This window comes from Beta vulgaris, chromosome 5 (genome assembly GCF_026745355.1).
Source record: "Beta vulgaris subsp. vulgaris cultivar EL10 chromosome 5, EL10.2, whole genome shotgun sequence".
Classification (NCBI taxonomy): domain Eukaryota; kingdom Viridiplantae; phylum Streptophyta; class Magnoliopsida; order Caryophyllales; family Amaranthaceae; genus Beta; species Beta vulgaris.
Genome location: NC_079206.1, coordinates 51,274,488 through 51,290,419, shown reverse-complemented (window position 1 = coordinate 51,290,419; position 15,932 = coordinate 51,274,488). Strand labels below are relative to the sequence as shown.

The 15,932-nt window shown below is 36.9% G+C and overlaps 1 protein-coding gene across 2 annotated transcripts; it reads right to left on the bottom strand.

Annotated features, from left to right (window-relative positions):
* Nucleotides 1-1,626: 1,626 nt before the first annotated feature.
* On the bottom strand, nt 1,627-15,533 carry LOC104908335 (uncharacterized). 2 transcript variants are annotated; one of them, XM_010697431.3, is made up of 10 exons: nt 15,199-15,533; nt 12,984-13,157; nt 6,104-6,286; nt 5,908-6,022; nt 5,540-5,814; nt 5,326-5,394; nt 5,147-5,203; nt 3,797-3,849; nt 3,643-3,718; nt 1,627-2,875 (listed from the first exon to the last, which is right to left on the bottom strand). In XM_010697431.3, the coding sequence occupies exons 1-10, from the start codon at nt 15,240-15,242 to the stop codon at nt 1,936-1,938; spliced, it is 1,986 nt and encodes a 661-aa protein (XP_010695733.2). In that variant the 5' UTR covers nt 15,243-15,533; the 3' UTR covers nt 1,627-1,935. The 2 variants fall into 2 exon arrangements, with proteins under 2 accessions (XP_010695733.2, XP_010695732.2); XM_010697430.3 differs by having other exon boundaries at nt 5,908-6,286.
* Between the last annotated feature and the right edge of the window lie 399 nt (nt 15,534-15,932).

Genomic DNA, 15,932 nt, shown 5'->3' with positions numbered 1-15,932 from the left:
ACTCTCGAGCTCGATCTTAGTGTTCAAGGCCGTCTCGTTCTGTGCCACCAATTCCTCTTGAAGCTTTCGAGAGCCCATATCGCCTCTGTGACTCACGACGACCATGCTGATCGAGCACTGCATAAAGAGCGAAACAAATTGAAAGGGAGATAAGGAAAATAAAGGAACCCAATACAAAGACAAATAATACTCACATAGATCCAAGAAGCATGTAGCGCCTCGACTTCCTGTTTGTCGTCTAACTCCCGACCAACATCGATGTCAGCTCTAGTAAGGATCCGCTTCACAGCCTTATCAAATCGCTCCGCCTTTTTGAACTTCGATAGCTCTATAAAGGGCTCAAAATGACTACAATGCTGGTTTTCAACAACTTAATTTTAAAAGCATCAGCTTCACGGCACCAGCTCCATCAATTTTCCCTCCTATTAACTCTTCTCATCAGTCTCTTTCTAGAGGTCTGTAGTTTTTCAAATAACTGCACATAATTTAATGCCATTTTCATGTTCAATTTTGGTCTGCCCATAGATTATAATGTATATATTTAATTACTTGGTTGTTAAAAAGTATTTTGCTCTTTGAAATTTATATTGACTAGATTTAGAATTTGCAATTAAAGTGATCAGAAGGCTGTTGCTCGCTAATTCAAAATAAGCAAAAGCATTCATTCATTTGGGAAAATGAGCAGATTTATATTGCTCGTTTGAGCAGTATATATTTATATGTCTTAATTCATAATGAGCAAGATTTTGCTCATTGTGAAAATTGGTATAACTATTTGCTCATACGAAAATGAGTAAAAGGTATTAACTCATTATCAAATAAGAAAGAAACTTTACGCATTTGATGAAAATGAAAAGAGAACTTGGTCCTTTTAACAAAATGAACGAAACATGTGTTCAATTGCAAATATTGAAAATTTGCTCATTTGGGAAAATTAAGCTTACAATTTTTAAAAAAAAATATTAATTTACAACATAGAAAGTTAAATTATATGACAATAACAAAGAACTCAGGTTGTAGTTGAAGCACGAAAAATTAAAGGCTATAATTTGTCAGATTTAACAAAGAGAAGTAGTAGCGGAGAGAGAAAAGAAACTTTGGAGAGAAAATATCACTTTTGTTCATATATTATAGTGAAAATAAAATTTTGAGGGAGAAGAAAAATCGGATATTGTGTTTCTTTTTCCAAAGATGGCAGAAATTTTTTATATATCGATTACCAAAAGTCAAAAGTCTTGAACTGTTGTAGCGTAGTCGTGGTACACCTAGGTATACTACTTCCTCTGTTTCGTTTTAAATGCAACAAATAAATATTATTTGTGACATATAAGATATTCATTTGTTGCATTTAAAAGGAAACAGAAGAAGTATATTACTCCTAAATCTATCCTTCGCTCTATAATAGTGTCTTCATTCACTTCTTTTAAAGAGCCGCATCCACTATCTTTTCCTTAAATATGAACAGTAAGCAGCTATTGCGTAATTGCCTTCCCTTCTGTGCTACTCTCAAGTCTCAAGTGTCACCCTGATCCTCATCTTCATGTTTGGAATAATCATTGAAACATGTAGGCATTAAAACATAACTGCAATACAATACGGAAATGGAAAAAAAGAGCAAAAGCATAGTTCAGTCCAAGAGTGCATGATATAACCATACTTTGTAAGCTGTATAACACTTGAGCAGCAATCAATTACAGACTGCTGCCACATCATAAATAACAACGGATTAATTACAAGTTTATCTTCTGCTGACTTGTTTCAAACACACGCTCCTAAAATTTCACCTTCCCTCTAAGATAAAACAACGGGAAGCTGCGGCCAAGGAGAGAACCCATCCTAAACCTATATGACAAAATAGATGAAACTTTGATATGTACACCAGGCTACTTCCAGGACATTCACAACAATAAAAGGAAAAGACGTAAGATGCGTTCATTAGTCGGAATGTTCATGCAGAACTTTCTTCGGCCCCTCAACCTGACAGCCTAGTCGTTGCTTGGGAGTTGCTTTAACAAGCTGTAAACGGGACATCACATAAGACAAGAGTTCCTCTCGGTGGGAGAACGTGAAATCCAAATGGGCATATTCATATTCATTATACGATACATCCACTCCAGCTTCATGCATCAGATTGTAATGCTTTCTGACCATCGATGGACGAATGACCCTGTCCCTTTTACCCGCAACCAAATCAACTGGTATGTCGATAAGATCAAAGTACTCCCCCAGATCCACTGGCTCTGGGGATCCATAAACTTGGAGGTTAGTGTCTGAATTCCCATAATCAAACATCCTAAACTTGCCTGTTCGCTTCATCTGTGCCATATGAAGAGCAACACCAAATGACACTCCTGGCATGTCATTCATGTTGTAGTGTGGTAAACCTAGGACACCAATCCAGTTGGAACTGTCTCCTCCGACAACATAACTCATAAGAGTTTGAACCAGACCACCAACAGCAGGGTAATTATGGAAGTCACGGGCTAATTTATTAAGCAACATACGGAAGAATCGAGTAGGTATATAGAAAGCTGGCACGATCTTTGATAAGATGGGGGCCAATGCGAGGAATAGATGTTCTACTACGGTAAATGCCAGGTTTGAATCATCGTGGAAACCAGCTGGTGACAGTAATATCAATCTTGCGAGCCTGTGAGGAATCTGTTCAATTTGACGAGTGATAACATACATAAGAATGCCAGCCCCACCTAAACTGTGGCAGATTGCACAAAGATTGTACGGCTGCTCATCACTGTTCTCTTCATCAATGTCAGGGTAACGCAACTTCAATTCGGAAATTTTCACCTCGTGAATTTTCTCTATCATAGCAGGTATATCCTTCGTGCCATGCTCATTAATAGAGTACCGCCAATACCTATATCAGATAAAAACGGATACTTAGTCATCACACTATTTGATCTCATATTGAAGAAAATACTGCAAATGTAGAGTGTTTGGTTAAGCGGAAAATATTTTCAGTCAAGGATGTCACAATTCCCTCCCTATTCCTTACATCCATTCATTTTCTCCATTCCGTGCAATAAGAACTTACCTACAACCAATGTTGTTAAAATCGAGATTCTAATTTGAATCGAAAACAACATTTAGAATCGAATCGTAGAATCGTAAGATTCTACAAACATGTATAATCAAGATATTGCACTCAATCTTCATTGAATATGCTAAAATTATAAGTTAAAAGACCTAAAAATTGGAAAAAATAGTTGTTTATCCACTACTATATTGGCAATAACTAACAATATATATCTCTTATTTTCTTTGTTAGCATGATTTGAACTTGCGAGGTTTTCGCTAGTTAACAAAAATGAATAAAATCGTCTAGAATCGCGAATCGAATCGTCTACCATATTTTAAATCGTAAAATCGTAAGATTTTAAGATTTGAATCGCGATTTTTTAACTTTGCCTACAACTGTGTTTTCCCGTGGAAATTATTTTCTCATGAAAAATCATTTACCAGAATGTTCTCAGTCCAACCAAAAGGAGCCTAATTTCCATTAAATTTCCTACCCCCCCCCCCCAAGTGTGTAGAGTTCTGAAGTAATTAGCAGAGATGAGGTGCGTAACAGCAGTCAAGAACTTTTCCACAACAAAAAAAAAAAAAAAGCAGTCAAGAACTCACTGTCTTGAAGATATATTCCTGTCAACATGTTCCCTTGAAACCAAACCACGAAAATTCCCGAGAAAAACATCATAACCTGTCATAGAGCAATGTAATTATTAAGTTACGCAGCACATTTTCCCCATGGTATAAGAAATAAAGCATAGTTACAAACCTTGATCAAAAGCTGCAAAAGCAGGAGAGCCCACTACGCCATTGCACACCCAACTAGTAGGAAAGGCAAAAAAAGAAAGTTAAGAGGAGCTACAGGGAGGTATTTTGTTGCAAAACAGTACAGAAAATCAAAAACAGAAAGAATACTCTGACAGCAAACTAGCAAGGCTAAAGGCAATTACACGGAAAAAGGTAGTAGAAAGTGACAAAATAAATCTCATTTTAGACCTATTTAAGACCCTGGTCTATTGATTCTGGATAAGGATCCACATATAAATTTTCAGGTCTGGTTCAGGACTCAACAAATCCAACCTCTGCCCATCCCGAGGTAGACCATGTCCAGACCCACCCTCAAATGGGAAGGTATGATTCACTTCTAGATCATTTCAAGCGATTTGCTGATCAAAATAAATTACAATAAAAAAAGAAAAGGAAGGAAAAGAACTGTAGAATACGAGGAAAACGCACAAAGTTCCAAGATATGAAAAAAATCTTCTTCCATGCATGCAACTGCAAGTGCTAGCTCTAATATTGATCTACTCATTGGATGAAAATCTTCCTGTCTCCATAATAGCTTTAAGCTGATTCTTTATGCAATGAAATCAATCTAATTAATTATTTTTCTGTGAAACCAGCACCTGGTCTTGCACTCCAGGTATGCTATAATTAGTTTCATCCTAATATATTTAGTAGCTCTGTCTTCTATAAAAGTGTCTTTTTCCCCTACCCTTTTATGAAATATGATCCTCAGACAAGGTCATGAAGACAAAATGGCTCCACTTCAATAGAGAACTAGAAAAACTCTGCTGTACTGGAAACAGACTAGTTATTGACAAAGTCCTTGGCTTTCAATCATTTGAAACTCATACTTGCATATTTGCACACCACTCATGAGTCATGACTTCAGTCTCTCAACTCCTTGCCAAAGGAAGTTGGTATATGACAACCTGCTTAAGTTGGTTGGTCGAAAACACAAACCCATAAATGCAAACAAAGTAACAAATCAATGTCGTAAGGAACCCTAAAGCAGTTTCCAATATGATAGTGACGTGCTAAACACAACAAACAGCTCCAAAATCTCAGACTGAACATCTAGATACTAATAATAAGAAAAACAGATGTAGATGGCAAAGTAGATCATCCAACGCAAAACTTCACGTAACACAACAAGCAACTTCCTTACTTGCGAAGTTTCTCATAAATAAAGAAAACTATTTGTTATAGCGAAATATAGTCATATTCTATTCTACTGTGAAATCAATCAAGTCCACTATCCAATTCAATTTTGGCGTCAACTCCTTTAAAGTATCACATAAAAGGTCAAAATGAATCAAGGATGAAAACAGCTCACCCCATGGATGAATCAAGAACCCCATGTTGCAAATAAACCGCCTTTCTTGAATCGCGTCTGAAAATAGAGTAGAGCCGTCAGAAAGGTGATGTTGATGCACTAAACCTGCCAGACAAACCCCCTCTCTCGCTGCAAGAAAAAGGGGGAATAGGCCAAGGAGCTAAGAATGTAAGCTATACCTAGGAATTCTTTCAAGAAGAAGAATATAACCGTCATCTGTAACAACGTGGATAGCTTCATAAGGATACCTGAGATGTTCAAAGTATAATATTATGAGCTGAAAGAACAGGTAAGCCTAAACAGAAAATATAGCTTGCAATCCAAATCCAAATAATCAAGTACGCGGTTGGAAGTCTTAGCAAAAGCAGACATCAATCATTCTTTCGTTCTTACCCAAGTTCTGTGATGACATCTTGACAAGTCCGCGCATCTGTATTGAGTGGATGGAATGATGTTTTCCTCTCAGTCGGAGCGGGTTCATGCTCTCCAAGTACAGCTGTAGGAACATTTTCAACAGACTCGTGGGCATGAGCAGTACTACTCTGTTGAGGAAATACCCATCCAGACATAATTCTAAAAGCCTCTGATGGGGATAGAAGAAAATGTGCTGCCTTGTGGACGGCATCAAAAGCAGCTTCTATGCAGATTTCAATGGCTAGATGAAGATCCTGAAAGTTGCAAAGAACTATGTGGAATGAGAAACCTACCAAAAACGCATCATTGACCACATTTTACAAATTATATTAGCAAAAGTTAAAGACCTCAATGACTCCTCTTCTGCGGTCAGTAGCTCGAACAAAATGATCCCTCAGGCTAGGCAGTTTTCTGGGAGAATGAAGATGTGAAGGGTGCTGGGTACTTTGGGACCTACTGCCTCTAGAAAAAAGAAGACGATAGAACCAAAGAGGCAACCCCAACAAAAACTTGAAGGGAAATAAAATCCACGAAAGGATATACCCAATTAGTGTCCGACGATTATCATGTTCCCTCGCACTGCTGGCCCAAGAAATTTGCGAGCTTTCAGATTTAGGTGATGCAGGTGATGAGTATCCATCATCTTCATCAGAGGAGTACTCCACACTTGAGGTATCAGAGTCTACAGATAGCTCATGAACCAACTGATTGAAAGAAGAAACACCACTGCATTATGAATAAAGGTCAATAGTTAGTATGTACAAAAAGGCAAAGGAGCATTGCAACGTTTTTCTCTTGTATAGTTCCTCATTACCGAGAGAGGCTACATTTGTTTTGGTATAATCAGGAAAATAGAACTGCATTCTTAATTCTGCAAATTAGAATTTGTTTTGGCATAACTAGAAAAATCAAACTGCAATCTTAACTCTGCACAATAATGGCACTCAAATCCAATCAGCTTGCAAATCTAGCTCATAGAATTCCTCACATATTTCATGAAAAGATCAATGTAATATTCCTGTAATTCTTCAGGACACAACAAATCTGTGCCCTGTATAATATAAATTTCTGGACTATTTGCAGAGAGGCCAGAGACACTACCTTTAAATTATTTTTTCAATGTCCAATAATACCTTTCCTAACAGCTATTACCTTATTGCTGATCTCCAGCAAAAAAAAGCCTGCATTACGGTGTTGACAGAAATCCTCCTGTATTTTTACCCTTTTCCCCCCTTTCTATTCCTTCCACCTCTTTATCCAAGTCGTCCACCACCGCTATCCCTTTCCCTGCAATTTCTCTATCGAAATGGCCTCTATATTCTCTTCATAGGGATCCTCACAAATTCTTGAACCCCTTGTGTTGCCTTCTCTTTAAAATCTCTTCCTTTTTGGTTATTATTTCCCTCTCTTCCCCCCCCCCCTCTTATCTGCAGAATTATTGTTTCTTGATGATTCGGAGTTTCGAAATAATGAGTTGGTTGTCATCGTTCTTTATTCTGGATTTTTTTGGGGGGGGGGAATATAGTATTCTTCGCTTTGATTTTTGGGTATATTGAGGCAATCGATTTTTTTTTTTTTTTTGGAGGGGGGGGGGATATAGTATTCTTTGCTTTGGGTATATTGAGGCAGTCGAGATTTTTTTGGGGCGGGGGGGGGGGGAGATGGGGGAGGAATATAGTATTTTTGACCTTGAATTTTTGGTATAGTAGGGGGGGGGGGGTTTAAATTTAGTGTGCTAATGAATTCCTGATGTATCCTGTTAACAGCCGGAATAATGACAAGGGTGGCTTCACTCAAATGGGGAAAATTTCAGTAGTTTCATATTTCGTAATGTAGGCTTCGATGAAATTACAGGTAGAAGCAAGAATTTGATTTTGCTCATTGATCCAAAAACAAAAAGAATATAAAAACCAAACATAACACACTCCATACCCAAGTTTTTCATTTACATTAAAGCTCTGTTTTGTGCGGCACTATATATATACATGTAACACTCAATTATGACCCGGAAGCCCAACCCAAATATAAGCGAGCCCAAAAAGTCAAAATCAAGTGAGTCAAACCCAACCTGAACTTATGTGACTCATCATGGCCATGCTTCCAAGCTGTACATGGGCACCTACTTAAGTCTCACAATGCCCAACGCTCGATGTGCGGACTAAGGAAATGACAGAAATACCCTTGTTGCCACCAAAGGGGTTAGTGATTGGGCCATGGCTGCTAGGCTATGTAGCACCCCCAGGCCATTAGGAAGGGCCATGCCATGCTCGGGTTGATTGTCCGAATCTTTAAAAAAAAAATAGAAATGCCCCAAATAATGTACATATTTGTTGCTCCCTAGTGCCCCTACCTTTCTGCTACTCTCACCCCACCACTACTGTATGTTAAGTGTTAACTCATATTAAGTCACATATCATCACGCACTAAAAGATTGAAATTTATATGTCCTGACAACTGACTGTTAAAAATATGTTTGAACATGAGTTATGCAAAATCTTCTAAAATGAATTGTATTGGATCATTAAAGCATTTATAATTTTCAATTTCCATGAGGCATGTCGATTAACTTTTGTGCCTTAGAGTTTAACAGGTTACAATTGACTATATGTTAGATATATAGCTTGTTGCCACTCACCACTATTGTTAACTCATATTTAGACAATTTGTGTATATCAGTATTCATAAACTATTATTTAAAGAAATTTCGTTTTGGTTATTAATACTCCCTTCGTTTTTTTTTTTTTTTTGCTACATTGTTGCTTTGGAAATGAAGCCACTAACTTTGCCGATTAATTTGATTATTATATAAGTACAAATATAGTCATGTGTGATCTTGTTAGATTCCTCTCGAAGTGTAGATTCATATATCAAATTCTATAATTTTTACTTAAACGAAATAAGAAATATCAAGGGTTAAATAATGGCTTAAAAACCATGTACAACAATGTAGCAAACAAAAAAAACAAAGGGAGTATCATACACACATTTGTAACAGACTGCATTTTAATTTTTGAAACGTCTGCCAAAAGTTGAAATAGTGAAAGCGCCCTAAACCCGTCTCGTCAACTGGATTTTGTGGTCTCTCTTTTCCAAGCAAGTTACATACTTGTGATGCATAGATGGCCACAAGCACAACAGTTTGAAGCTTTTGTCCTTTACACACGATTGAAGCCTATATGTTAATCAGTCTGGCACATATTCCTATATACATCCTTGCCCCAAGGCTCAAACTAACTGAATGTTAACTTCCTTTTATCCAAACTAGGAAAAAGTTTCGACCATTGCAATGGAAGTTGATCCATATGAGAAATGGTCATTTCTACAAAATCCCAAATCTGTTAGGATTTGTATTGTTTTCCTAATTCGAGTAGGAAAAGGACGCTTGAAATCCTAATCCTAGTAGGATTAGAACTCCTAGTTCTGTTAGTAGTCTAAAACTTCTAGTTTGTTTATAATTCTAGTTGTGTTAGAAATCCAAATCCTAGTTGGATAAGGATTCTTCATTATAATAGTATAAGAAGTCTTTTGCTTGTAAGTTTTTACTATTCTACTTACAATAGGTTTTACTTACTTTAAGCACATTAGGAGTTTAATGAAAGGAGGAGAATAAGTAGTAGGATAGAGTTTGTTATTTCATAGTTCCCTAGTTTTACCATGATTAGGGTTGTATTGTTTACATTGTTGCACGCCGATTTAAGGCTTAATCTTGTTAGTAAAAATCAGTTTTGTTGAGTGAAAGAAAATACATACTTTGCATAAGTTGAGCGCGAGCTAACACTAGGTTTTCGAGTAGTAAACCTAAATCAAACAATCAAGACTTGATTGACCATACTCTTAACCGTGACTTAAGAGTAATGTCCTTTAGTTTCATAGTTAGTTCGTCCATAAATCATAATCCACAAAAACAGTTCAAAACTAGCCACGAAAATCACATCAAGTGGTATCACAGCAAGGCTACTGGAACGGCGCGTGAGGGCGTGTGTGTAGTCCAAAGATCTTTTTGGCCCGTTGGAAAGCTAACATACAGACCTACCTTATGTCAATATTTCAGCCCAATTCTATCAGTAACGAAGTCGCAACGAAGCAAAACATCCATTGTTGTTATGGGGGACAGTGAAGCAGATTAACAAAGAGATGCTATGTTGGAAGCACTTGCTAAACAGTACGAAACCTTACAAAAGACACTCTCTCTTCTAACATTGGATATTGTCAATAGGAAGAAGGGTGATGAGGCACGAGCATCGAAGGAGGACTCAATTAAACTTGGGGATCTTCCTGAGTTTGATGGACCACAAGATCCGGATGACTACTGAGAGTGGGAGCAAAAAATTGAAGGACACTTTAAACACAAGGGTGTGGATGATCATTAAGGCTTACACTTATGCCGTGCTCAAATTATTTAAACTTGCTTCTCTTTGGTTTGATAATATGCAGATAAAACAAGAGAGAGAAGGAAAGAGAAGATTAGTTCATAGGATGACTCAAAATTGAAGATGAAGAAGCGGATCGTCCAAGAACTTATAAACAAGATTTGTTTCACAAGTTTAATACTTTGCAGCAAGGGAGCATGGATGTTGAAGGATACATTAAGGAGTTTGAGAGGTTGTCTTTGGCGTGTGATTGCAAGGATGTGGAGCAGCAAAAGATCTCAAAGTTTCTCGTGGGATTGAAATTAGAGATTAACCATAGGGTGGAGTTGCAATCTTATTTTTCTTTTGATGAGACGTGTGAGTTGGCTTTGAAGGTGGAGAGACAAATCAAGGCTACGAAGACTAGATCTTTTAAGGCTTCTTTTACCCCTTAATCTAAAACTATGTTTTCTTCAAGAAAAATGGATACTTTAGAGAAAGGAAAGCTTACAGAGGCGTTGGTGGTGGGAGATTTTAAGGTAAACAAACGATCTTTAACTCCGGGGTAGATGACAATTAAGGGATTTAGTGCCAAGGACATGGACACATTGCTAGGCAAAGTCCGAACATGGCTCTTGCTTTGTTGGAGGAACATCATGCGCTTTTGATGGAGCAACAAAAGGAGGAGACAAGATTATTAGCTAGTAATAAGTCTTCTAATGTTTTCAAAGAGATGGACGCTGCCTTGTTTAGCACGAACTTATTGCATCCGGAAGGGGAGATGGAAGAGAGGAAAAGCGTGATACTTAGGCGTGCATTTGGTGGTGCAAATAGTCGAAGATCATGAGCATGAGCAACGTGAAAATTTGTTTCAAACAAGGTGCTTGATCAATGGTAATACTCACTCTTTTATTATTGATTCGGGTTCTTGTACTAATGTTATTGCTCAATATGCTGTAAATTCATTGAAACTACCTACACAAGTACAACCTAAACCATATAATTTGAATTGGTTGAATGATGGTAGTGGCGTGTGGGGGGAATAAGCATGCATTAGTAGGCTTTAGGGTGAGAACTTACATGCATCAGTTATATGGTTTGAAGTTGTGCCTATGAATGCTTGTGATTTACTACATGGGCATCCATGGAAATAAGATCGCCAAGTGATACATCATGGTCCAGATAATGTGTATTTAGTGGTGAAAGATGGGGTGCGTTTTGGTCTCAAGCCATTACCTCCTAAGCTTAAGTTGATGCCTAGGGCTACTGAAGGTGCGTCGAAGCCACATGAGAATGTTGTGCGTGAGTTTATGTAGGGAAGAAAAGTTAGATGCAGCAAGCAACAAGAAAGAACGAAGGGCTAAACTCCTTTCTTCATCAAGATCCACATCTAGGTGAAGGGGATTATGTTTGTTGTCACTTAGTGCTTAAAAGTTGCATCTAGATCACAAGAATGATGAACCCATGGATGAGTAGTCGTTCAAGATAGTGAAAATGCTTGGTCATGCAATCTACAAGGTGTTGTTGGGTAGGGGAGTGTACGCCACTCTTGCAGTTGCTGATTTATGATTTAGTGTTGTGTTTAGAAGACCCTTGAGGACAAGGGATTGTTTTCAATAGGTAAGGGATGATCTATATGAAAAATGGTCATTTCTACAAAATCTTAGATCTGTTAGGATTTGTGTTGTTTTCCTAATTCTAGTAGGAAAAAGACTCTTGAAATCCTAGTCCTAGTGAAATTCGAACTCCTAGTTCTGTTATTAGTCTAAAAGTTTTCGTTTGTTTATACTTCTAGTTGAGTTAAAAATCCAAATTCTAACTAGATAAGGATTCCTAATTATAGTAGTATAAGGAGTCTTTTGCTTGTAAGTTTTTACTATTCTACATGCAATAGGTTTTGTCTTACTTTAAGTACATTAGGAGTCTAATAGGAGTAGGAGAATAAGTTGTAGGCGTGTGGAAGCTTACTTGCCACCCAAGATGGATTTCGTTCCTCTTGGATAGAGTTTGTTATTTCATAATTATCTTGTTTTAGTTTCCTAGTTTTAGCATGATTAGGGTTGTATTGTTTACATTGTTGCATACCTATTTAAGGCTTAATTTCATTAATAAACATCAGTTTTGTTGAGTAAAAGAAATTACATACTTTGCACACATTGAGCGTGAGCTAACACTAGGTTTCTTAGTAGTAAACCTAAATCATATAATCGAGACTTGTTTGACCGTACTCTTAATGTGACTTAAGAGTAATATCGTTTAGTTTCATAGTTAGTTCATCCATAAATCATAAACCAGAAAGAGCTAGCCACAAAAATCACATCAGAAGTGGAGCTTATTCAACAACCACCCCTAGATATATGTGATCTATATCATGTAACTTACAGTCACAACACAATATTAAATTTACCCAAATAGACTTTTGGCGAATAGTAAATGGACAAATATAATCTACATGCTTTATATAGTTAATTAAAAAGGAGTGATTTGTAGAAAGTCCAAAGTCCAGAAAAGGACTAGGAGGCCCAATAATCCTGAAAAGATATCTACTCTTCCATCTTGACAAGCTAGACATCAACAAATGATGACAGATATCCACAAGAATACATACCTCCATAAATGACTCCGTTTATGTTGTTTTCACTCGTTATACACTTCTTTTCTCTCCCTTTACCTGCTGGTTTCACTCATCATAGATCTAATAAGGTTCACCCTTTCGACAATTACTTATGACAAACCTCTAATAGCTCTACTCAGTTCCAACTTCCTTATGAAGTCAATGAGAAAAAAGCTTCATGATATCATTTTTCTATATAAACAGCTATTTCTGCTAAGAACCCCCCTTCTACTACATACTAATAAAAGTTAATTTAGAAACTTCTTGCAAATAATTTCAAATATCGTAGCAACAACAACAATCACGTGTAACGCCTCTAGTTCCTTTTTTTAAGCAACGCACAAGGAAGCCAACAGGTAATCAATAGTCATCAAAGAACAGCAAGATTGCGGGGGGAAATTATCAGCTAATCAACCAGTTTCACATGCATTACAAGCCATTGATCAAGTAAAATACTTACTTCCCCATCCACCGTGGAAGTCGAGGTCCACGAAAAGTAGGCCTCAGTTCCCAGCCATGAAGACCTTCCAGTATAGAAGCCTTGCCAGGTAAAATTGCCAGCAGAATTGCTGAGATACCATTTATCAGCCTAACAATATTGTTCAAGGCCTCATAGGTAAATGTCTTCACTGACCTGCAGAAATGTCAGAAGAGTATATGAAAATGCTATCAGATGTAGAAGAGCATTATCATCTACATCAATGCACACTTATTCCCACAATCCCTTGCAAAATTTGGGGTTTATCAGTCACCAACTACACACTAGCCTTAGAATATCGCTGAACTAACTTTAAGTTTCGCTGCCTTGTAATGTTTTTTGTTCGAAACAGAATGGAATTAAAGCCAAATAGGTGATATTCCTTGAATACCAACTACCAAGATATCAAAGTGGAAGAATTTTCAAACAAAACGGAGATAAACCTTGGCTTGACCAGCACAGGACATACTAGCTTTAGATTAATTGCAAGCAAAGACATAACTCCAACCTTCCCACTGAGGTTGAGACATTGGGTTTCAATCACTGAGCGTATAACTCACCTGCGGATATTACAGCTTACAAACTTTTAAAGTCGCCTAAACCAGAATAATGTATAGATCAGATTTTGAAAGAGAAATGCTTCTCGCTTATCCAAAAAGAAAACACTTAAATGGAAGAAGAGGAGAAATAAGCTTCCCATATTCACAAATTAAAGAAACATTAGAAACATAAAGACTTCAAATGAGATTATAAAAATTGATAAATCACTCTTAAGTCATCAGCAAATATATGTTCAAATCACTCTTAAGCCATGGGCAAATATATGTTCTAGTATATACTTTGACACCCTAAAATTGCATTAGCCATAAGTCTTGAATCATCCTTAATTACCTCAAATTAACCTGGTTCAACCTCAAATAAACATCATTCAGCAGGTAATTTTCCTCAGAATTATCAAGCAGAGATCAATCTCCCTCTCAGCTCAATTAAAATTATTAAAATAAACTCCAATTATGGCAAGAAGCACATCAACCAGGCAACCACATGGAAGGCACTAAACAGTGGTACGCCAAATTCAGTGTTCCAGACTGCATACCACATCAATTTCCAATGCTAATGAACCACGAACCAGAAGAAGCTTAAAACATACTCCCTCCATCCCTTAATAAATCTCTCATTTCTCCGATACATGTTTTATATCGTTAATATCTTTAATTACATATTAGCAAAAATTATAAAAGTGATTTTCCAAATGTACACAATGCCAAGAATCAAGTAAGACCCCACATGACTATGTATTATCTTATATATTGGAAATTTTATTTTGAGAATTTTCTTTACCAATTAGAAATGAAAATTCTATTAAGGGACTAAGGGAGTAGTTGGCAAGGTGGTTAAATGAATGAGATAGCACTGTTTGGTAGCGGCAAATAGAACACCACAAAATCGCCCTTATCGATAACCATCGTCAATCAATTACCAAGATCCTAATAGGCACCTTAAAAAATGCATCATGTACTTCGGCCATAAAGGTATAGAACTCAAGTGTCCCCTGCGTGCAATAGCAAGGAATTCATTCTCCATTTCCACAACCCTTCTCTAAAATAAACTCTCCAAAGTAGGCCCTGCAAATTAAGTTTCTCGAAATGCTTAAGCAACCTTGACTTATCAACTGTCAACTTTTATATCCACCTTATCGCCAGAATCATAACTACTCAGTATTTCACCTCGCTAATATCAATATGAGGATAGCTAACTAATATCTACGACAGCAACTACGCCACTCGGAAAAACATCTTCAACAGCAACTGCACCAGTAAAATATCACCTTTCCAACCAGCTCTACAACTAGAAATTCACGAGTAATCAATCAATAAGACTACTCTCTCCACAGACTCAGAGATCTTATGCTAACAAATTTAGCTCAACATTAAATGAATTACATTTATTCAATCAAATCACTGAAAATTCCATACAGGAATTCGTTCAATCTTCCAAATTCATCATAACTCGATTATTATCCACAATAACAGCAAAAAATGCACAAATAACAGAAAATCACGAGAATCAAATAATCACGATCCTTCCGAACATCCACACCATACCAAAATGAAATTAATCAACACAATTAGAAAAAAAAAAACAAATTATTAAAACGAAAATTATCACATTCAGAAATTAACAAAAAACGACTTACTCCTTAGAAATTGCAATGGCGTTATCAACAATTCGCTGCATCATCGGCGAAAAGCTCAAAAACAATATGATTTTGAAAAAAGAAACCGTCAATTTGGGAAATGTAAACCTAATTTGGAATTGCAGAAAGAATCTCAAAAAAAAAAATGAAGAGATTCTTGCAGGAATCTAGAGAGGAGAGAGAAAACAGGTGTTTCGGAGAGAGAAAGGAAACGACGAGAAGGCGGTAAATTAGCAGCGGCGATTCTATGCGTACATAAGAATTAAGAAACAAAAAAAGGAGATGTAATTGTGTGAAAAGAAAAGGAGTAGTAAAATTCATTTTGGCGTGTCTTCTAGTATTTAACTCGTGGGTCGGTAATACACGTGGCCATGTTTTATTCCTGAATCATGTGGCGTGGCGTTGTTTAAACAAGAACAGCAATTCGTAGCCATTTAAGGGGGGTTTTTCTTCTTGTTGAGGTGTACACTCGCACTCTCATTGTAGCTTTCATACGCTTATTCTACGCGTTGATACTTGCTTTTTAAAGGGGTTGGCCTTTTTCTCGAAATATATTGAAAAATAGTAGAGATAGAATGATCTTGTTTTGGAATGAATATGATTCCTTGTTAGGGGCGTTAGGTTCACGTAGTGGTATAAATTTGGAATCAGGGATAAAATCAAGGTTATATAGATTTGGAACTTGATACCTAATATCATGTGTTTTGGTTTTATTTGGGAATGAAATTTTTTTT